Genomic DNA, 23,927 nt, shown 5'->3' with positions numbered 1-23,927 from the left:
CTGCCACAACGTAGTAATATCCATTTCTGCTAAATGGGTGCATTCATCATCTTAGCAATGTGATTTTAGCACTCGGATGATCTCTTAGGTCAGCATTCACACTCCACAGTCAGAAGGGCATGATTTACCCAAAAAACTTAAATCACTTGAGATAAGTTGGGCATTATCTTCAAGGTTGCAAATTGCTTGTTTGCTCCTCCAGCTGGAGCTCTTAATTCAGAACAATTAGCGTGCCATTTAGAACAGAAACAAAGCATATGGAGGTGATCCCAGGAAAAGAGCATCATTGGGTTGGAGCACCCCAGCATAGCCTGGTATTCTCTGAACAAACTGCTTGGCTCCAGTTTGTCTTTCTTTGCACATCTCATCTCTTCCTTTTGTCCTTCTTTCCTCCCTTCCCTCCCCTCCCTCCCTTCCTCCCTTCCCTGCTTTCTTTCCCCACTTTCCTTACCCACTTGCCTCCATCATATTTGCTCTTATGGTTCATATTGGAGCTGCATGAGAATGTTAAGAGAACCAAGAATTCATTTTTCATGTGAAATAAAAACAGTGTTTTCCTTCAAGTCTTTGTAGGAATCAGCACTGCCCAACACACACTGCATCACAAGAGCATTTTTGTTCACCCCACAAATGATCTGCACATCTTCCCAATGTACTTTTCCACCACTGGGATTTTTTGGGAGCCTCCAAACGTGCAGACCGAGGCTGTGAAGCCAAGCAGGTTGTTTTAAAGAGCTTTTCTGCAATCCCTTTCCCTTTACTCCCCGTCAGAGGATGGATGGAGGCAGCATCGGCAAATCTGAATAACTAATCAGAGTCCTCATTAACCCCCCACAGAGATGCTCAAACATTCACTTTGCTGTTTGTGAAGCAGAGAAGGAAAAAAAAAAAAAAAAGAGGGGGAAGAAAAAAAATCCAACACAAAACGACCCACCCTGCATTAAAATTGATGTGTTATTAATCCCACTGTTCAGACCTCATGGGCACCAAATTTTCCTCCATCTCGCCCAAGGCTGAGCAGTGTGGGGCCGCTCCTGCAGGGCACTTTGACTTTCCATTATTTATTGCTGCAGTGTGGTGAGGCCGCTTTGTTCCCCGTGCCCAGATGTGCACACATGTGCCTGGCGGGGAGATTCCCATATTTCTTTACATTTCCCCCCACTTCCGAGGATGCCGATCACCTGCAGGGGCAGTGCTCTGCTCATGGATTCAGCTGTGGTTGGTGCATGGCTTTGCTTTTGCTTTTTCAGAAATATGGAAATAGTGCGTGCATATCGGCACATCTCAAGTCCTTTTGCTGGTGGCACCGTCAGGGTGAGCTTGTGACTCTGGGAAGGTGGAAGGATGAGTGGATGAGAACACTGAGTTACTCTTTGCACCTTCAGGTGTCCCCACCCTGCAGCTCTGGGCCATGTTTTGTGGCTGGTGCTCAGCATTTCCTTATTCTTAATTAAATCCCTAATAAAGGGATGCTCTAAGGAACCAGCCTTCTGCAGCCTGAGTACAAGCTGAAGTCCTGGGATGCTGGTACCTCACCTTCACTGATGGACATGATACAAGTTGGGTGAATGGGGATTTAGAGTGTGTTGGGGGATTGCTGTAGATGCAGTCTGTGCCAGGACTGCATATCATTGCCATTGATGTGTCTTATTTGTGACCCTCCAGCAGCTGCTGCATGCACTGAGTGCTGGATCTGCCATGGAGCAGCTTGGAGGCAACATCTCCATTCCCTCTCGCATCTTCAGGACTTCAAAGGCCTCTGATAAACTTCAAAGGATGCCTTTTGAAGTTGCTAAAAGTGTGTGCTGGCTAATGAAGATTTACCTCCCTTTGCAAGAGTGTTTGGGGAAGTGTTGCTGGTGGGGACTGGCTATTTGTGCTCCCTGTGGCAGGAACAAAAGCTGCATCTTTTGTGCAGAAGCCATGCAAGCTGTATTTTTGCCCTGTCAAAACAGGTGCATTCATATCCAAGTCTGCAGCCCTGAAAAGCTCTGCAGATGGAAATCAGCATTGCTCAGGAGCTATTTTAGCACTTGCAAAGTGCTATTTATCTGCTCCTTTTCTTCCAGGTCTCACACTTAGTTTGCGCAAGTGAAGCCAGATGACAAAAGTCTCTCCCACGGGAGGAAAAAAGACTTTACAGGGATGACAAATTGCTGCAAAAACACGAGATTTTGGAAACACTGTCAGGACAAACCCAAAGCAGGTCACGTCCCAGCTCCTTGACTAGTATTTGCGGTCAGCCTGTGCTTGCTCTGCCAAGGCAGGAGCCCATAGGCTTTTATTCCTGATTATAAATAACCTTAATTATGTTTGCAATTGAAGAGTCTTGGACTCAGGATCCATCTGAGTGCTCAGCATAGCCCAGGTTGCGTCTCTCAACCTCATGGCACGACCTACCTGCCCTTCCATCTCCTTCACCAAATCTTCCACTTTATGAAATTTTGAGTCCAGCTTTTGGATGGGAGGAGAAGATTTTGTGCCAAGAGCAGATGAATCAATACATGTTCAAAACTGTAGTGCTGGAAAGTCAGATGGCATTTTGGGTGAAGAAATCATGGGAGTGATACTGAAACAAATACATAAGTGCTGGGGCTGTGGTTATTTTGGGTGGATGTTGGGGATCTCAGAAGCTTTCCTCTATCTGATGCATATCCAGGTGCATATATCCCATGTACAAGGTCTGAGCAGCTATAGATCAAGGCATAAATATATCCTAGACACATACAAGTGATCTGAGGAGGTCTGTACCGTGTGATATATATCGTAGTGGGCAGATACAGATTGAAGATCTGAGGAGCTTTCTGGAAGGGATGTTTATCAGGGGACTTACATGTTTATTGGAGTTTTGAGGAGCTCTGCAGAGCTGTTATATACAGCATGGTAGATATATCAGACATGCACTGGAGATCTGGGGAGCTCTCTAGAGGTGATGTATGTCGTGGTAGGTACATACATCACATGTATATTTTGGATTTGAGGAACTCCAGACTGGTAATATATATCAGAGATGCATGTATCAGACAAATACGAGAGGTCTGAGCATCTCTCTAGAGGTGATTTATATCAGTGTAGATATAGCAGGTGTATATTGGAGATCTTAGGTGATGTTTATCACCTCATATCTAGAGGTAATGTAAATTGAGGGACATTTATCAGGTGTATATTGGAGATCTGAAGAGCATGCTGGAGGTGATGTATGTATCAGAGATCTGGGGAGCTCTGTCTCTTTGCCTTGAAATCATCCACTTGCTTCCAGAGTCTCTTGGAGACCTCGATATCATCCAGTTTTCCAGGAATTGCATTTTCTACTTTCTCCTTTTTTTTTTAGAGGGGAAAAAAAAAATCTCAAATTTTAAGTCATCCTTGCAAGTTTCCTTTTTTTTTTTTTTTTTTTTTATACAGGAACCGCTGCAGAGAGGGAGATTTGTGAAGGCATTTAGTGAGATAATTAAAGCTGAACTGAGAAATATGGTGATTTGCAGATGCGCCTAAGTGGGTTAGGCAGCTAAATCCCATTTAGGCAGGGAAATTTTGCCACTTGATCTGCTTAGAAGGGTCTAGAAATCCCAATCTCAGCTTCCTTAAAGAGCAGATCCTTGGGAGAGGCAGCATCATCTCTAACACTTATATGGACTTTTACTTATTAGATAACCTCCAGATCCACTCCCCTGTTTTTGAATTAGTGGCTCTTTCCTGGTTCACACAGTCTGAGCTGGAGTGTAGCAGCACATTTAGGCTTAAGCAAAGATTATAGTTGATAATGGGAATGTTGACAGCCAGTGCAAAACAGGGACGTGGCCAACAGCAGCAGCGGCTTCACAGCTTTTTCCCTATTTTCTCTGTTTCAGACCCAAACTACACTACTAACCCACTGTGAGATCCTGTGCTGGGGAGCTGTCATCATTGAGGAGCAGAAGGGGACAGGACGAGATACAGCTGTGGATTTCCCTTTGTGGATATACTGGCAACGATCGCATCTTCATATTCCAGACACATCTCGGTTCGACCTCTAAAATTCTGATTCATTTTTCCCATTCCTTGGAGATGTCCAGAGCTGCTTGTCACATCCCCAGGGGTCTGACTTAGCAGTCACTAGTCCACCTTTCATCCCCATGGGGCAATTGTCACCTCTGGTTTCCTCAATTCCTCCTATTTTTTGTCCTATCCTGCAATAAATTCACTTTTAAGAACAGACTGGCCCTCTCAGGGTGGTCCATGGTGGCTTTATTGATTGCACCAAAGGACCTAGCACAGAAAACTTCATCCTTTGTATGATATTTCATCTTTCCATTTCATTGTTTTCTTTCCATATTCAGCATTTCACCATTTCCTTTCCCAGACTGTGACCCGTACTCAGAAGTTTTGCTTTTGTGGCTGTGGAACATTTCGTGCAGCGGCTCCTCGAGCACCCGCAGACGGTAAGGCAGCCTTGTTTTGTACTAATTGGGCAGTGATGTATGAGCTGAGAGGGATGCGATGAGTTGTGACCTCAGCAGGGCTTTGTCTGAGGGATTTCTGCTCTTTCCTGGTACCTTGCAGTTATATTGCCCCTTTCGTTAAATTTGGTGAGCATTAGAGAGGAATTGCTGACTTTCCTATTTTTATTGTTATTTTCCTTAGATATCAGGCTGTGCAGGGGATCTTGCTTTAAAGCTCAAGTGTTGAGAACATGTTGTTAAGAGCCGTAAACCACGACTGGCCCAGAGGAAAACACAGATTTTGTCATAAAAATACCCCAAATATGGGCTGTTATCACTGCAAAATATTGGCAGCTCAGTAGGATATGGAGAAATGGTCACCAGTTAAAAATAACTTAAATGCAGAGCTTAAAATAAGATGTGCATGAAACCAAGGGTCTTGCAGTTCTTCAGTCAGCCCCAATTGCTAAAATTAGGGCCTGACCGAGTGACAAATGTGTTTGCTCTGTGCCAACACTGGAAGCATCCTGAGGGTGACAAAATAAATGCCCGCTGACTGCAACTTTCCTCCTAAGGAAGCGAAGAAAAATCTTTGGCTGTTGAACAGAATGTTGACTTGAAGGCTGAGGAGATGCCTTCAGTTTGGGCAGCTGTCCTGAAAACAAGCCTTATTTCCTCCTAAATCAGTGGAGATGAGGGATGGAGCATCTCAGGGTAAAACCCAAAAGCTCTTCAGTTCTTTCTGCTCTTCCAGCCTAAAGTGAAGCTTCACTTGGATGGCTGCATGGCAATTCCCAGTGCAAAACCTTTTGCATCTTTTCTTTGAGTTTTGCCTGCTCTGAAAGCCCTTTTAATAAACGGCAGTCAATAATGACAGGATTATTTTCTCCAGGCTGCCCTTTCAGCCTCAATTCTCACCAGTGACCTTCCATCAGCCAAATAAAACAGGATTAAGTATGTGACGAAGTGGCTGAATTTCTCATTATTTCAGATCTCAGGTTTGGCCCCGTTTCTACTGAAGGTGTGGATTGGGTTGACCTCAAAATCTCTTCTTAGGTAAAACATAAAACTATCAGAGTGTCCAGAGAAGAGCTACGAGATGGGGAAGGCTCTGGAGAGCCATCTCTCACCAGCAATTTTGCATTAGAATGAAAAACCCAGATCCATTTCCCTTGTGGTGGTGAAGACCAGAAAACCAGAGAGCTGAAGGAGAGGGATGTGAAGCAGAAGTGCAGCGAGTTGGGAGCTCTGATTTATCTGCCATATGGGAAAGAGGAAAGCAGCCGGCTCCAAAGGGATTCCTTTCTCTCTCCCAAAGGGAGAATTTGCAAGCGTGTTAGCAGGAGTTAGTAAGAAACGAGGCAGATTTAAGTGTGGAAAGGGTTTTATGGGTGTTCCATGGCATTGCCTTGTCTCTAGGGATTCCTATGGGCGGGGAAATCATTGCCTTGGTTCCTGTGCATATCTTGCCATCCACATTTCTGCAATTGGGGTAGGTCTGCTGCTTTAATCCAGTCTCTGCCACATGACCAAAAATCATGTTTCTGCTGGTGCTGCCATCACTCACACAGGCACTGGGGGATCTGCACAAAACTGATGCAAACAGGCAATGTGTGTTACCCAGTCCTGCACAGTATGTGGCCTTATCTTTGCTGGGATCTTTGGAGCACTGAGTTTTGTGTGGCTTTTGTCCGCCAGCGCCAGTCCGATCCTCTGACTGAAAAACTGGCGATGGACCATGAGATGGAACAACAAATGATGGTTACATTTTTGCTGAGGAAGATTTTCTCTTTGGGGTGAAACTCTCCTACTTCAGAACTGGAATGTGATTGAAATTTGATGTTTGGGTGCTGGAAATGTGGTTGCACAGCAATTCCTATGTCTTGGGATAAGCAGGTTGCAATCAAAAGTGAAGTGTACAAGACAAGTTTTGAAAGCAAGAGGATAGATTTTGATCATAAATTATTCACAGTTAATTGCTTGCAGTAAAGAACTGTTAGAAAATTAATCCGCTCCTGTTTTTTGCTAATGCTCTCAAAACGATCAGAACCTTTTCCTGGACAGTTTGTGTCCGACAAGGAGAAGTTTGTGCATTTTTAGGCTCCTCAGCTACGTTTCACTTCAAAGGTTTTCCATTTGCCCTCCAAAAAAAATCACAATTTGCTCTTTTGGGAACTTTTGCTGGGCCAGGGGCTGCATTGCCCAAAATTCAAGTATTTTTATGTTACTTTGAAGAAACCTCTTTGATGTTTCCCTGTGCCAGTTTTTTTGGAAGGTGTTTTAAGGATCTCCCTCTATAAAAGTAACACTAAAACGTGTGTAGGTATCTCAGCTCTCCACTTAAAAAAAGAACAAAGTTGTTTAATGCTGCCGTTCAAGGTACATTAACCTTGTCTGCTAAAGCTCTGACTGGCTCTTGCAGGTTTTATTCTTGTGTTTATGTTGCAGAGATATCCCTGGAGCATTTTAGTCGGCAGCGGGGATGGGTATCTTCGGAGAGAAGAGAAATATTTAGCGGTAATTGTTGTTCTCATCAGCAATGCACCACAGCAGCTCCCCCTCCCACACCGACTCCTTCCCATGCAGCTGGGGGGGTTTGCAAATATCTTAATGCTGTTTCCCTTCAACAAGGGGGAGATTACCCATCCTGTGGGACAGCGAGCTGTTTCTGGGACGTGCCATGCAGCGCAGCGTGTCCCTTTCCCTTCCTGCTGCCTGTGTGTCAGTCAGGAGCTTTTTTAGGGGAAGAAAAGGAGTTTGCTTTGGCCCTGGATTTTATCCTGCAGAAAAACCAAACCCCAAACCGTGTTACACAGCGGCAGCAGCAGAAGCCCAGCCTTGCTTTGTCTTTTTTTTTGGTTGTTTTCACTGGGAAATAACCCATTGATGAGACACCCAGAAGTTGTCAAATTTCAGGGAAGTGGTGTCTGGGCTGTTAGCGGTGCAAAAATCCTCCTGGAATTGAAAGGATTTTCCAGAGGAAATTTGGCTACCAAATGTTGTGAAAAAATAGAAATATTTGTTATTCCAGTGGTATTTTAGCATGTATCCACATACAAAGCAGCATGTCAGCCCACGTGGTAGAGAGAGAAGAATAGTGAAAACCAATTGAGAACGGGTAATACCCTGAAAAATGGGATTCTTCCCCATTTTTGACCATTTAATAGCATCAGACGTGACATTAGAGGGTTGCTTTTGTAGCTTGTGAAAACCTAATGTTCATCTGCAGCTGGAAACTTTTGCTCTCAGGGAAATGAGCAAATTTCAGTAAAAACAGACGGTCGGCAGCGGGGACACGGTGGGCAGAAATGCTGCATGTGGGACCGAGGGATTTGCTCCTGATTCACTTCACAGGCAAGCAGAGGGATGCTGTCACCCGCAGAGGGTGAAGCTGTCCTGGCTGGCGTTTCACAGCAAGATCTATTGTCCTCTGGAGGTGCATCTCCCTTCCCGTCAGTCATATTTCTTCATTTTGACTTATATGTGTGTATAATGAATGCATATATCATAAACATCAGTGTGCAGAAGCTCTCTGTGAAGGCAGCAGCTCTGAGCTCTGGCAGCCCGCTGTGAGCAGTGTGAGCAACACCATCGTCGTGAGCCGTCTGAGAAAACACCCCTTGGAAGGGTGAAATCCCCTCCTGTGGCCACACCACACTGCCAACCATCTCAAATAATTCTGCAACTTCAGGAGGAAAATGGGAAATGCATGAAAACCTGCCTGCATGATTTCCACGTGGAATTCTCAGTTATCCACCACACGCTGTGGGGAGAAGCTGTTGAATTAGCTGGAAAAAATGATCCCCGTTTTCCATTGGTTTGGAAGTAACAGCTGCATCTTGCAAAGCCAACATTCATGGTATCTCAACAAAACGATGATGTGGAGTCCGACATGGTGATTTTTTGACAGTCAGGGCTACTTCTAGTGCAGTTTCACAGCAGTTTTGCTCATCGTGCAGGTCAGAGATTATTTCCTCTTTGCCTCCAGGATGGCAATGATTGCCGGGGACACTTGGATTTTTTCAGCATTTTGAAGCATCGGTGACCACCCTGAAAAGATGACTTCTCTACTCATTCCAATTACATTAATTTGAAAGGGGAGATAAGAGATGGCTGGTGAGAAGCAGCCTATAAATCTTTCTGGGCTGTGACTCTTTTAGGTAGACACAAGCTCTTTGGGAAATACGTTTCCAACTTAATGGCAGTGTTACAGCGAAATGAAATAATTTTTATTTCATAAGGAAATTTAGGATACTTTGATCTCATGTTGCTGCCAAAAGCCCTTCCGGAAATGAAAAGAGCATTTATCAGTTTTATTACTCAAAAATTCTCGGCTGTGTTTGATGCCTTGGGAGCAGGCTGACTCCTCCTGCCCTCGTCAGCTCCCAGCCCTGGAAATTCACCCACTGCTCCCCCAGATAAACACAGAGCTGTCAGCAATGGCTGCCTCTCATTTTGATCCCTGTTCATATTTGGCCATAAGTCCCGTTCTCTAAACAAATCAACACCTGAGCAGCCTCAGAGAACTGCTTGATGTGGCGAGCAGGTTCGGAGATGCCCGGCAGTTAAATCGGGCTCTGGGCTGCCACCTTCTGGGAATACATTTGGCTACAAAGCCTGCACCCAGCAGCACTCCGCTGCTTGCTAACAGTATGCTTGCTGCTGGTGCGGGTTTTTGCCCCCAAATAGCGCTCTGTGGGGTCCTATTCCTAATTTTTTTGCCTCCTACCGAGTTTCTGGACCATCAGGGTGCTGAGCTCTTTGCTTTTTCCAGCTGCAGCTGTTTATGGTGAGGTTTCCCCCATGGACTTCAGTGTCAACCTCAAGAATGGGGCTTCCTGTGTGCCCGCAGGGCAGGTTTTAACATCTGACCCCACAGATTTTAAGCTGCCAGTTCACTCAGGAGCAGATAATTTTATTAGAGTGAAAAAAGATAAAAGCATCATTTCAGGACTTGGACTTGACGATCCTCATGGGCCCTTTCCAACTCAGGAGATTCTGTGGTTTTATGATTTCAATCCCATAAAGGCCATCTTCAAGAGGTCTGCGTCACACACTGACCCCACTCTACATTCTCATTGCACTGCACTTTGGATGTGCTCTCTTAATAAGCTATTCAAGGGACATGCAAAGCATGTGAAAAGTAATCCTATATTATTATGTCTGTAAACAAATGTGTGTTACTATTTCTCACACTTATTCACTCAAAACAATAAGGGCAATTGATGCTGATCTCACAAAGCTCTCAGCTTTCTGCACAAGCACAGTGCCCTCGTGCCTATGGTGCTTGGTGGGCCCCACGATGCCCAAAGTCTCATGGAGAAGAACAGAATATTGCAAATCTTCCCCTGACAAATGCGTCCCTGTTCCTCTGCCGCAGGTGAGGACGTTTCCTCCCACAGCTCACAGGGGTAAGCAGAGCCCTGCATGCAGCAGGCTTCATATGGGGAAAAGTATGGCAAACTCCACCCATGGCTGCAGCAGCGCTGCTCTCACCTGAGGCCCTCATCACTTCTCCCTGAATGCATTTCCCATTCAAAATCACAAATTTCAGATAATTCAAATTAAGGGCCAGCAAATCGTTTTGGGTTTCCCACAGGGATAGTGCTGTGTGCTCATGTGAGGGATGTCACCTCTTCTTTCCTTCTCTCCTTCTTTTTTTTTTTTTTTTTTTCTTTTTTCCTTCTGGGGAAGAAAAGCCCTTTTTCGGGGTGTTTTTTTCCCCAAATCCATCAGCCTTTCTCTACCCGCAGTTTCTCAATGTGACTCCTGCCCAGGATGCACCATGTCTCCCCGGCGCCGGCTCTGACGATGATGGCCACCCAGACGGTGCCCCCTCCTCCCTACCAAGACAGCCCTCAGGTGAGTGTCCCTCATCCTCCCCAGAACTCTCCCTGACCCCCAACTCAACACATCTCCCCGTGCATTATTTACTCTGCTTTGCTCAGCACAAACTCTTTGTCCCAGAGACTGCCAAAAATTGAAGCTCCTCTTGATGCAGCTGATGGTTTGGGGGCAAACCTCCATGTGTTTGGTTGGATGTTTTTGTTCTGCTCAGGTTTTATTCATGTGAGGGTTGCAGGGTTTTCCTGGAGAACCAGCACAGTGATGTGTTTGGGGTGCAGTGGACACTCCAGTCTCTGGCTGCAGCCTGGGCTCTGCAGTGGGGTGGCTTTGGAGGCAATTTGAGTGGTGTTTTGATTGATTTTATGGCATTTTTGGCAAGCCGTCGCAGGGAAAAAGAGACTTCATCTACAGTGTTGCTCCAAGGAGTCGAATAACTTCCTTTCCAAGCATCATTACAGAGTTAGTTATTGTAAGAAAAGGAATTTGGTCCAAGAGAAACTCAGCCAGAGCACCCCAATGCGCTGGATGTGGGGATTTGGGCTCTGGTGAGGTTGGGTTTTGGGGATGGCCCTCCTCCTCACAGCCTGTTCCAAGCTTTCGAGGGACAAATGTGTATTTCTGGTTTGGTCTGCAGAGACTGCATGTGGATGATCCAGACATAGCACTGAACTGGTGCCGTGTTTAAGGCAGCTTTTATAGGGCTTATATGGAAAATGTTAATTTTTCCCCCATTTTGTGTTTTCTTCAAAGCTCAACCCTGCTGCCTTTCTCCACCATTTGCATCCCTGTGTGGCTGCAAAAGCACAAAATACCCCTCAGGAAAAAAAATAGAGACCATTCCCTACAAGGAAAATAAATACATTGCTGCCTTGCCGTGACTTCTGTGCCCCCCCGAAGCCACCCGGGCCTCCTTTCAGCTCGTCTCCTTCGGTGGGAAAAGGTCACTTTTGCAAATGATGCCTCGGTGGGGCTTTTATGGCTCCTCCAACTTCTGTGTCATCATTTGCTCGCTCTGCTGCTCTGCTCAGGGCTTTTTTCCCCCCCCCAACTTTTTCCTTTTTTTCTTAGTGCCTCCCTGTCGAAATGCTGTGCCTTTCTCGCTTACGCAGCAGGGAGCTGGGACGCCGATTTAGTCCTAATGGGCAATTTAAGGGACTTTTAAAATAGCCCAGCTTTTCCATGGCATCCTACAGAGACATACCCTGTACCTTTCCATGTCCCTTCTTCTCCCTCGTTTTCATTTAGAACATTGCACTTGGGGATCTTTGGGACCGTTGCCACCCAAACCCTTTCTTTTTCATCCTTTCGAAGGGGATCTTGTGTGTTTTTCCTTCATTTTAGGGGCAATGCTGCAGCAAAAAGCACTTTGTTTTTTGTTGTTTTTTTCTGAGTGCTGTGGCTGCTGTGAGCTTTTCACCTGAAAATTGAGGGATTTGGTATTTCTAGCTTTTAGAAAAGCAAATTGCATGTTTATTCCTCTCCCCAAAGATACAGCAGAGATGGGGAGGTCAGTGTTAAATAAGAAAACAAGTTGAACCATCAATTATAAGAGCTACAGCTGACACTGCAAAGCTCCCCATCATCAAGGGGACCATCCTGGGGAGAAAAATGGTAAAAAAGGGGTTTGGGGGAGCTTTGCATTAATATTGTTACTGCAGAGTCCATGCAAGCAATTCACCTCACTGTCGGAAATGTGTAAAAATGAAGCAGAAATGGTGGGAAAAGCTGCCTTACGAGGGAAAAAATGCTGTAATAATCTCCTGGTTCTGCTACCAGCACGTAACTGTGTAATTGAGACCAAGCGTGATCGCCGAGCAACTCTACCTGTTGGAAATTAGGAGTCTGCATAGAAATCCATGTGTTTTCCATAATAAATTAAAGGAAGGAAAACAGCAGAAAGTTGTCTGCCATTTCACTGTCAAAGTTGGACAAATATAGTTAGCAGAATACAATCTCATTTTCAGCTCAGGAGCTGATGAAAATAAGCCTGCCCCCAGAAACCATTTTAAAATGGTGTTGCATCTGTCACGGACAAATCCAGAAACTCTGCAGCTGTTGCAGGTTAAAAATTGAGTGGAGATGTCAATTTTTTGATAGGATCAGTGAGTCCTTCTCCCGGTGTCCTTGGCATAGTTCTGGACTTGGAACCTTCATAAATGGCACATGGATTTCATACAAAGGCACTGAGAAATGTCCCAGTGAATAGGATCATGTGCAGCAGGCTGCCCTGCTCTCAGCACCTTCGCTGGGGTTGCTCACTGGAGTTGACCTATTTGGCTGTAGTTCTCAGCAATGTGGAGCAAAAGGGATTACTGCAGGTGCCAGGCATGCTGCCACCGGCCCTGGCAAAGCATTTTCATGCTACAGAACCAAAAAGAGGATTATAACACCAACAGGAGTACAACCAGGAGGTGATGTGGTGCCACAAAAATCTCTTCAGCTTCCTGCACAGAACTCAGACCTGCCATTACCAGCACTTACCTTCGTCCAAATGCACGGCAATTGTTTGCATTTTTCTCCTCTCTTATGCACACAGTGTTGGCTGTTTTCCTTCCTGCCCCGCACCCCTGTCTGTCTGCAAACACTTTGCATTGGAGCAACCTCTCCTATTTTTTCCCGACTTGGCACCGCTGTGTTGTTCATCAGAGGTTGCATGAGGTGCGGGATTATTTTCTTTAGTCCAAGGTGAGGTAATGGCTTCGAAACAGCCGCAGAGGAGGCTTTTCTGTGAGTAATAGCCCAATTAGTTGCAGACTCAGCTGCACGCAGCCAACTTGGCAGGATTTGGGGGCTCCGTCTGGCGACGAGGACACAGAATGGGCTGCGATGTCCCCGTAAATGAGTGCACAAGTGAAGAAAGGGGAAAGGGGGGAAAAAAAGCCATTTATCCCCAAAAATGTAAAGTAATTCTCAGTGGAGCTGGCAGGGAGAGGGAAGGGGAAAATGAGAAAGGAAGTGGAGGTATTTAACAGCGTGGCTGGAATGCCATACACAGTCAGTGCTTTCAATTTGGGTTTGGATAAGAACTGGAGAAAAACAGGGAGAAACTCCAACTGATGAGTGAAGTGCAAACTGTCCCACAGACCCATTTATTTGGCCCTCTGGGGGTGAAAAGGGAGAAAAATGAAGCAACCCAGCCGGCTTCTGCGCTGGGAGTGTTAGAAATTAAACGGTGCCAGGTGAATTTCCAGGAGCCAAACTTTGGAGTTATGAACAATAACTGAGATTAAAAAGTGCCGTGGCAGCAGGGAAAGGTCAGGCAGGAGATATTGAAGTCAAACATTTTGAAAGCAACGGGCACTTTGGCATGGATCTGTGCAGCTTTTAATTGAGGTGAGAAATCTGCTGCTCCGTGCCGAGAGTCTGAGTGCAGAGGTGAGTTGTGCTGGACACAACTGTGGGCATCTGCACGTATACACACCTCTTTATGTACACACAGAAAGTATTTAGCCAGAGACAGAGGCTTCTTTTTGCTACCCAGCTTGGGGGAGGATTGAAGATTTATGGAGGAAAACAGGCAAATGCAAATTTGTACAGAATTTCAGAGCAAGAGCAGGTGAAACGTGGACTCAGGGAGTTCATTTTGTGCTGAGATTTTGAGTCACAAACTACAGGAGTTGGGGTGCTGATGGATTTGGCCCCAAAGAGATTTTGCTTCTCCCCCAGCTGTTATTCTTTTAAGTAAATCTTGTCATTTATGTCAGACCTGACTACAGCCTGGCTACGAAGCACAGAAACTTGGGATGGTAGGGGTTGGAAATAACGCAGATTTCCCTAATGTAACAATTAATTTTAGTGTTAATCATTAATTTTAATCTTATTTAATATGGAAATCACCCCCCAAAACATTTGAGCGAGGACACACACCCTGTGCACAGACATTTTGGGGTGATGCTGGGAGGACATGCAGCAGTTTGCACATGTGCTGGTGGAGCCTGATCTCGCTTTTTAGATGCATGTTTCACAAAATTAATGTCAAGGTTTTGAAAGGGAAGACATTCGTTAACACAGTCGTTAATAGTGTACATCTCTTACGTATATTTTGATGGATTTTGTGTCCCATCACAGCAGCCATTTGGGCAGTGTTGGCCATTGGGACACGCACAAAGTTGCTTTTCTGGCTGTGTGCTCGCAGTGCTGCAGGTGACTCATTGCTGGGCTCCGCACACAGAGGGCTGGCAGAAGCTGGTGTGATTCTGGGAGAAGGCAGAATGCCGGTGTGTCTGCCAGCCTGCAGAACAGGCTGTATGAACAACCAGAGCACGAGACGAGCGCCACAGAGTTTATCAGGGACTGCAGAGCACTTAGCAAAGAGCACCTGCAGTTCCCCCTCACATTTTTCTCTCTCGTTTCCCCTTCCCTTCAGATGACGGCCACAGCCCAGCAGCCCAGCAAGGCTCAGCCCGTGCACCTCTCTGCCACGCCGGCACCCACCGCAGCCGTACCCCCCGCAGCCGGTGACCCGCAGGCGCAGCTGGAGGCCGACAAGCGAGCTGTCTACAGGTGATGCCAGCTATTGGACATGGGCAGTAATTAATTCATTTGTTGCTGCTTTCATTTTTCTCCTGCATTGGGAGCACGTTGATTTGGTAATGTATTGATTAAGGCATTGATGAAGCCGGCAACGCACTGATACATTAATTATGGTAATGCACTGCTAACCTGCTAATATTCAGATGCATTTGTTAATGCCCAGGAATAGGTGGGTTGGCATTTAGCTCCTTCTTAGCAGCAATAGCACATGGTGGTAGGGCTCCTTGGCCAACATAGCACCACAGCCGGCAGCACCACACCCCTCCAGAAACACCCACAGCCACAAAATCCAAATTCATCTTTTCTCTTTTTGCAAAACTGTGATTTGAGGCAGAAGCAGCACCCGGGAGGAGCAAAAACAGCCCTGAACCTGAAAGGTGCTGTTTGTGTATCCATGTGGTGCGCAAGTGGCAGTGACCAGACCCCACCTGCCCCCCTATTTTTAGCTGTGGGTACAATAATACATCATATTATAATGCATAAAGTGTTATAATAAGTAATATTATAATTATGCGAATAATGTAATTATATAAGTAACATGTAATTATATGAGTGATATGTAATTAATGACACTACCATAATGTATACAGTATGATATAGCAGTAACATTGGGGGTTGGAACCAGGTGATCTTTGATATCCCTTCCAACCCAAGCTGTTCTATGACTATTATATGATACTGTCGTATAACTAGGATTAAGGCTTAATATTAAGGAATAACCCCAGCTATGTGGCCTACAGGGTTCCAGTCCCATGCAAAATCTGAACATGCAGCATTTTGGGTAGGATAAATAGATGTCATTTGATATCAAATAGTTTTAGCAGCTGGCTGCCTGCCACCCTGTGCTGCATCCTCCGTTGTAAGCAATGGATTTTTGTTAATTTTGAGTAATTACATAAAGGCAGAAGGCATTGGCTCCATGCACCGGTTAATCAAGCTGGAGGGAAATTGCCAGGAAAATGCAACAAGAAAGATAGAAGGCGATAGACAAGTGACCATAAAGTCACCACTGGATTTTATGCTTTGGAGGGAGTTTTATCCCCCATTAAAAAATAGGAAAAGAAGGGAAAAGCAATCCACTTCCTCTTTGCTATACAACCAAGCATCATTCTGGGGACTAGTCCAGCAGCATCACTTCAGATTTTGGGCCATCATGCACTCAGAACCACTTCTGTGCTCTTTGTACTCTGGATTTACAAAAGTCTGTGCCTTTTTGCCAACCTGCTTTTGCAGGAAAAAAAAAAAAGCATTTTGGGGCTGGGAAGAAAGCAGCAGTGAGTGTTGAGCCGCTCTGCCCTCCCCATGCCCGCGCTGCCAGCCCACAGCAGCACCCTGCTGAATGTGCGAAATGAGGCCATTAGAGGGATTCATTTCTCTTTATTAGCCCGTGTCAAATCCTTTTTATTAGCGGCTGCCAACGACCTCTCCTGCAGGAAAATGTCAGGTTCAGCCTTTTATTTGCTTGGTGCCACCACCACACGAGCACTTCTCCCGCTTATTTGGAGCAGTGGCAAATGGGGTGGAAAGGCTGACCTGTGCACGCTCCAGATTCAGAGGATTACCCCAAAAACACTGATTTTTGCAAAAGCAGATTTTGCCAAAGCAGATTTTTCCATCCCAAAACTTTTCTTGGTACGATGGGGATGATATCTGTGATGGGAGAAATCCTCCTGGACCTTGTGCATCCCAGATGCCCATTCCATATTTCACATTGAGGCATCCAGATCCCCCATGCCAGAGCCCCATGGTGCCCATCCCATTCTCCTGCATTTAGCAGACATGGGAAAGCTGGAAATGGAGAAAGCTGCGTAACTGTTGCATGCAAAAGGAAAATAAATAAACTAGCAGTTGAGACAACTCAGCACCCAGCTCATGGCAGAAACCCTGATTTCACTGCTCCTGAGCACTGTGCTTGGAAAGAGCTTTGGTGATTTTCCTTAGCTCAGGGGTTTTGCGTGCCCACCTTTAATTGTTTTGTTTTATTTAATTATGATATTTTGTTCAAAATATGTTTAATTTTTTTAAATTTTTTTAAAAATTTATACATTTTATTATTGTATCATTTATTTTGTTTTATTTTCCTTCCAAATAAAAGCAATCCACACTGCCTCCCCATCCCACCAGCAATTCCTGAAGGTCAGATGTGAGCACAGTGGTGCGCAGCAATGTCAGTGGTGGCTTTAATCCCTGTTGGCACCAACAACCATTCAAAGCAAAGAGGCTACAAAATGCATCTCCCCCCTAAAATAACCCCAGCCCCTGGGGTAATTTTGCTCCCTCATACCAGGTCGGTTTGTGCCTTTTCTTCCTAGCTGGTTTTTGAAATGGCATCTGCTGTGAGCCGTGGGTTCATAAGGCCAATAATTCATGCTGCTGCTTGGAATTTGCCGTTCATATCCCTCGGCTGAGCCCCGGCGGGGCGGCTGAAATTACGGAATGATTCCCCCCAGCCCCCACAGACTGCTCCAGCCCTGGCGAATCTTGCATTAAACTGGGATCAGGCCAGATTAGACTATAATATGCTGCAGTATTAGTGGCTGCAAATGAAGACTTAGCCCAGGGGTTTAACCCCTTTCCCTGATTCAGGCTTGGTAAAGACCCACAGGAAGCCTGGAGTGAGCCGTAATCATTCCTCCTTTGGGCTAAAATTGCTTTTTTTCCTCAAAAAATGTTGCATACCTGTTTATAGGAGTGCTTATCTGAAGGGGGTACAGCAAATTCTGCTACACTGAGATAAGTGGGGTGCCATTGCTGTGGGGTGTATAAAGCAATCCCATGGCAGCATTTTGCATTTCTCTTCTCAAAGCTTAAAAGCTTTATATTTTTTACATTTTCTATTTTTAATAGTTTCGTGTTTTTAAAGTTGAACAGCCAGAGAAGCTCCCTGTGTTATCTCATGATCTTTGTGTCCTTCTTTTCTGTGTGCTTTGGGCTAACACGTATATTTGCATTTTATATTGTGTTGATTTAGAATAACTATTAAAAGGAATCCCTATTGGAATCCCAGTGGTGGATTCACAAAAAGAAAGGCAAGCCTGTCCTTCAAGGGAAATCTCTTATTAAAAAGGAAGAGAGGTTTGGTCCACCTTCTACCTGATCATGAACACAGATGTGCTCAAAATAGTCACAAAGAGCCATCGGGATGCAGTAGCAACCCATAAAGCAAAAGCAAGTTGAGTCCTTGGTATAAAAAGCATCACAGGCATGTAGAAATGCATGCCTGCCCCCATCCATCGTCCCCAGCTGACTGACATTTTTGGGAGCCTCTTGGCTTGGATCCCAGTGCAGATGTCGATTCCAATGCCAAGGCAACTTCCTTGAAGCCAAACATTTTTGTCCACTGCTGAACCATTCTGAAACAGTCAGCTCTGGTGCAGTGCTGGAAAGCGCTGTCGTGTTGAGAGAGGCCACTTCTGGAGGGGAAACAGAACATTCAGCAATTTTAAAGCTTTGTTTCTTACCTGACCTAGAGGAAGCACATCCAACATCGGCGTGAAGTTTTCACCACCAGGCTGTAGCAAGCTGGGAGGGAATGGGTTGGTGGTTTAGGATAAGAACAGATGAAAGGACTAAAGCAGCTGGACTTATGGGGTGGCAACTCTGTTGTTCACAGGCACCCACTGTTCCCGTTGCTTACGCTGCTCTTTGAGAAGTGTGAGCAGGCGACCCAGGGCTCCGAGTGCATCACCTCAGCCAGTTTCGACGTCGACATTGAGAACTTTGTCCACCAGCAGGAGCAGGAGCACAAACCTTTCTTCAGTGATGACCCTGAGCTGGACAACCTGGTAGAGTGTGCTGGGGTTTGGTGTATGGGCACTGGGGACTGGGGCTGGGATAGGGGATGAGGAATGTGTTATGGGGATCTACCAACCTGACAAGGTCTTGGGGCTGTGTTTATGACATAGGGCACCTTAACAATGTTCTCCGCGGACCCTGTGAGATTTTTTTCTCCAGGATGGAGCTTCTCTTGCAGAGACTTCAAGGGATACCTCCAAATCCCATTATTATATTCAGGAAGCCTCCACACATGATCTCCATGAGAGATATGTGGATGACCATGTCCATGGCCCCATCCTGGTGCACTCACTTCCTCACAAGGAGATTTTAAGGTTGAAAGAGGAAATTTCACAGGCCTGAGATGATGCAAAGACAAAAAGTCCTTCCCCAGAGAATGGTGTGGCCCCCTGGGATTCACTGCAGAGGGTTTTCCATCCCAGAAAAGCAGCAAAATCAGGCAATTTGGAGGGAGTGAGTTTGTATGATGACCTGGTAGAAGGAGAAAAAGTCAAACAATGCTCATCCAAGTGCAGAAACAAGCACTTTCCTAAAAAGCAAGAAGTAATTGCAAGATTAAAATACTGCATCTTTTGGACTTCATTTCAGTTCTTTGAGGAGAGTTTGCTGAGATTCTCAGTTCAAGACTGGCTTGGAAGTCTGTGGAAAATCACCCAAAAATTACAGGAGATGCAAAACTGCTTGCAGATTACTAAGCCCATTTTGCAACATCTTGTAGACAAGAAACAAAATTACTCTGGGGTGAATTACCAAAAAAGCAGTGTTTGGGATCATTTCAGTGCAGATTTAAGGGCTGAATAGACATCAGATGCTTCCTACCCAAAATCTGTTTGCATTCTCCTTTTTCTTTTTTTCTTTTTTTTTTTTTGGCATTTTTGTAACACCATTGATTCCCTGGAAATCAGCAATGGCAAAGCAGGGATGAAAAGGCCAGCGGCATTAGCTATCATTAGAATAAGAGTCATGTATTCCTCGCTGCCGAGATGCACGTAATTAGAAATTAGAAAAAGGTCAGATCTCACCATTATCAACTCAATCAGCTGCCGAGTGCCACACAGTCAATTAATTCAGCATCTGTATTTTTTACAACCCCGCGCACGTACGCCGACGGACTGTAACTCTTTATCCGGACAGATATACGGCGCAGCGGAGCAGGGACATAAAATGAGACCCTAAGCAAATGAGCTGAGATAATTGAGAGATTTATTTTTTGTACATATATGTGTCAGGTCCTCTTGCCTTTGCCCTTGAATATTGACTTTCATGGCCGTGAGCCCCTGGAGGATGCAGAGAGCTGGGGCGCGACGCCTCCACCTTGTGCTTCACCCGTGCCAAGCACAGAGGAAGGAAAATATGCAGGAAAAAAAAGCATAAAAAAAGGGAAGTTTTCCATCCATGCTCCATTGTTCCTGCTATCTGTTGACCAAAAATTTTCTTTCTCCATTGTGGAGCCTCCACCTGAGTTTGGCCTTGGATTTTTCGGGATGTTTCCCAACCTCGACATCTCACAGTTTGTAAAGATGACCACTAAAATTTGCAAGTTAAAAACACCCTTTGAAATGCAAAGACTCTTTGTTACATAAAACTGGATTTATTGCCCCGGAGTGAATAGCTGAAATTTTATATATTATGCAAGATTTCAAACAGCGGCTGTAAAACTTAAGGTTTCAGCTCGGCAAGAGGAATGTTTCATGTGTAAATTTTTTAACATTTATGGGGTACGTTTTAATGAGGCCCAGGCTTTGCACCAGCAACAGCTTACGGCGGTGCTGCAGCCCCATAATCTTGTTAGAGAAAGTGGCCTCTGGAGAATAACCAAACACGTTGCTACATCAGGGCTTTGCCTCAGAATTTTCTGGGAGAAATTCCCATGAAAGCAACAGCAATTTTTGTGAATTTCACCCCTTGGGATCACAGAGGTAGCACGGCAGTGGAGGGAGAAGAAAGGCAGTGGTGCAAAGGGATGGGCTCTGGGGGGCATTCGGGGTGGATTTGGGGTGAGAATATCAATTCTAGGGGCTTTTTTTCTTTTCTTTTTTTTTTTTTTTTTGGGTTTGTTGAGAATGGTAATGCTTTTAATTCTACTTTTGATGCATGCAGATGGTGAAGGCAATCCAGGTGCTGCGCATCCACCTTCTGGAGCTGGAAAAGGTCAATGAATTGTGCAAGGACTTTTGCAACCGCTACATCACCTGCCTCAAAACCAAGATGCACAGTGACAACCTACTCAGGAACGACCTGGGGGGCCCCTACTCCCCCAACCCCTCCTCCATCAGCCTCCACCCTCAGGTAACGCCCTAACATTGCCTGCAGTCACCATCCTTGCACCTTGGCCAGTGTGCAAGGCACGCAAAGTTGAGGAATGGTTCTGCAAGTCCTGTGATCTCTGGGAAATTCAATGAAATCCATCCCAAATTGAGGAAAACATGAAAAAAAGAATGTATCTTGCACATATGAAGCAAAACGGTGAGGATTTCTTTTTTTCTGAAATAGTTGCAAGTGTTTCATGAGAAAAAAAAAAAATACTATTTGTCCCTGTAGTAGAAATGCTAAGTCATGGCTTATAGCAGTGATGGAGCACCTGGTGGGAAGGCAGGGCCAGCCCAGGGCAGCTCAGGTACATGCAATGTACTGAGTGAAGGAAGGGCTGGAGCCAGGATCCACCCCTTCCCAGCCCTCATTTAAAGGTTGGCAGTGCAGGTGAGGGTGTCTTACTGGAGATCACTGCCTGCCTGAGGCCTTCCAAAGGTAAACAACTTCTTTTATTTTTGTGCCCACAGCTGTTGTATTTGAGCATAATCCTCCCTGTAGCCTGGGATCTTGTTGCTCTGCTGTTCTTGCTACATATTCTGTTGTGTCAGTCCCAATTTGTCATCTTCATTTGAAGGCAGGTCAACAGATTACAAGTCTCCTATGACCCTTTTTGGTTGCTCTGCTCTTGCACATCCTGCAATCCACCACCAGCATGACCAAGGTTCACACTTTTTTTGTCCTTCAGATTCTTGCCTACAGAAGGAAACTTCTGGTGCCTCAAGCACTACAGGTATCCAGAAAGTTCAGCCATTTCGGTTCATATTTTGGCGCTGAGTTGTGCCTTGGTGTCTTTTTGGAGAAAAAACAGTGTTTGGAAGAAAAAAGAAAAAAGTTGTATTTCTTATTTGGGTTTCCTGAAAGCACCCAACCACTTAATCATTGATCTAAAAAAAAATCCAGCCTCTCTCTATTTTCTAATAATCTCTAGAAATGGACTTATTATCCCTTTGCTACTTTATGGAAGCATTCCTTATGATCAAAATTAGCAAGACACTTGCATAAAAGAGAACAATAATTGCTCAACGAGCATCTCGTTTGTAATTTATTAGTTTCTATTATTGTGCATTGCCATGGCAACAGCTCGTGTCCCGGGTGATGAGAGAGATGTTAGATATGAGCCGACGAAGCTCCTGGTCCCAGCAAATGGAGGTGCACGTTTTTATCAGTAATTTTCATGAAAATAATAAGTGAGGGAGTTAATGAGATGGAAAGCCGTCCTGTGGCTATTGTGATTTCTCCCCCCCTCCCCTTTTTTTTTTTAAGTGTTGATCTAATTAGAATGCATCAGTCAGGAGAAGTAATGAGGATTTAGCATCTCACAAAGAGGTGGGGATCGTATCAGAAAATTAGCACAAGTCTTTGGAAAATAATCAGGCCAGTGGTGGGGAAGGGGCTGAGCACTTTGGATTCCTGAAATCCCAGAGCTGTCCTCATTTCCCTTCCAGGCAGGACAGGAAAGTTGAGAATTCAAGTGAGGCTTTGGAGATCGTTGCTAAATAAATGGGTGAGGCCCAGTTGGAGGGGAACTGTCACTGTGGCTGGAGGGTAGAAGGGTCTGCAACACGCAACAGGAGCTGGACTATTCATGGTGACAGCCCAGAAGGAGGCACCACCTCCCTTGGTGCTGGATGGGGATGGCAGATGGGTGCTGGCATAAGGGCAAATTTTTTCTAATTACCCAACTCAGCAATGTCAGGTGTCAGGGTGCTTCAGCTCATTGAGCGTACTTGAGTTTGCATGGATAAAGCTTAGAAATACAACAGTGGGAACACTTTTTGTTCATCAAAGGAGCTTTATAGTGCTGGGGATGCTTCAGAGAGCTGAAGAACTGCAAGACTTGTGTTCAAAAGATGGCAAGTGGAATGATTTGGCTAATCATTCTGCTATTAATCCCAATGAAGATGGGTATAACACCTAAGCAGCCACTACTATAGGAATTTAAAAAAAAAATCTAAATAATGGAAAAGTGGTTAATCAATTATTGGACTACAAGTTTTCTTAGAAAATAGGCTTGTGGGGTTTTTTTTTTGTTTGTTTTCTTTCAAGATATGGGATCAATCATTTTCATAGGAGATGAACCAGATCAGTTGTGAAAGCTAGGTTTCTGGCTTAGGCAAAGTTTGTTTTGGTCACACAACTGCCTGCTTAAAAATGTATGGAGATGTTGTAAGAAGAACAAGAGCTGAAACTGAGAAAGCAACAAGTGGGACTGACAGAATGGGATAATTACCACTGTATTGATTTCTCTGCTATTTAAAGCCAACAGGTTTTCATCCCCCCATCCATCCAACTGTGCCTCTGCGGTGCTGAGTTTGGCCAACTCTTTCTCAGTACACTCAGGTTTCTTTCTTTTCTCCAACTAACCCAGATTTTCCCCAGTTTAACACAAGCACAGACAAATCTCAAACAATTAGGAATGGATGAAATTTCCTGCATGTGTGCCACCCAAAAAGAAATCACTGCATCATAGAACAAAGTGGAAGGACATCAGCACAAGTAGCGCTGCGTTTTAGTACTTGCCTTGTTGTGAGAAAGGGTTATTTTGTGCACAATGCAGTATATGTCAGGTCCATATCCTCATTAAAGTGATTTTTAATTTGGAGAAACCATGTTTTGCCATAGAGCTGCAGAATTTTGGTGCTGAGATGGACCTGGAGAGACACCTAGTGATGGTGTCATTCTTTCTACACTCAAGAGTAAAAATTGCCAGAAACTTTCCAACTGGAGTCCTGAAATGTAAAACATTTATAAAATCATCACAGCAATGTCATTTGGCTGGCAATTGCAATTAGTCTGCTAAATACATGTTTTAAATCTTCTTGGAGATGTCTGTAACTATTTTAAGGCAGAGCCTCCACTTCCATTGGATACTTCTGGTTTTGCAGTGTTGATGCACTTTCAGATATTCTGAATTATTTCTTAGTGCACTTCCAAAAACAGTCTTCTGGGTTCTCGTTTTCTGAGGAACTGCAGAATAATGAGTCAGGAGGAGAGCTCTGCACATCTCCTGGTGAACAA

The 23,927-nt window shown here is 44.9% G+C and overlaps 1 protein-coding gene across 3 annotated transcripts in view; it reads left to right on the top strand.

The window, feature by feature from the left end:
• Positions 1–23,927, top strand: part of PKNOX2 (PBX/knotted 1 homeobox 2) — a 91,066-nt gene that overhangs the window by 29,507 nt on the left and 37,632 nt on the right. For 2 of the 3 annotated variants that reach the window (XM_015883803.2, XM_015883804.2), the window contains exons 3-8: positions 3,852–4,003; positions 4,343–4,421; positions 10,175–10,283; positions 14,635–14,771; positions 18,415–18,586; positions 20,697–20,885. In XM_015883803.2, the coding sequence (XP_015739289.1) occupies positions 10,200–10,283; positions 14,635–14,771; positions 18,415–18,586; positions 20,697–20,885 (582 nt within the window). In that variant the 5' untranslated portion in view covers positions 3,852–4,003; positions 4,343–4,421; positions 10,175–10,199. Of the gene's footprint in view, positions 1–3,851; positions 4,004–4,342; positions 4,422–6,869; positions 6,939–10,174; positions 10,284–14,634; positions 14,772–18,414; positions 18,587–20,696; positions 20,886–23,927 lie in introns of all 3 variants that reach the window. The other variant, XM_015883805.2, reaches the window with a different exon arrangement.

The sequence above is a fragment of the Coturnix japonica genome, chromosome 24 (genome assembly GCF_001577835.2).
Source record: "Coturnix japonica isolate 7356 chromosome 24, Coturnix japonica 2.1, whole genome shotgun sequence".
NCBI lineage: Eukaryota > Metazoa > Chordata > Aves > Galliformes > Phasianidae > Coturnix > Coturnix japonica.
Note: the sequence above shows the minus strand (reverse complement) of the source record. Positions and strands in the feature narration are given on the sequence as shown.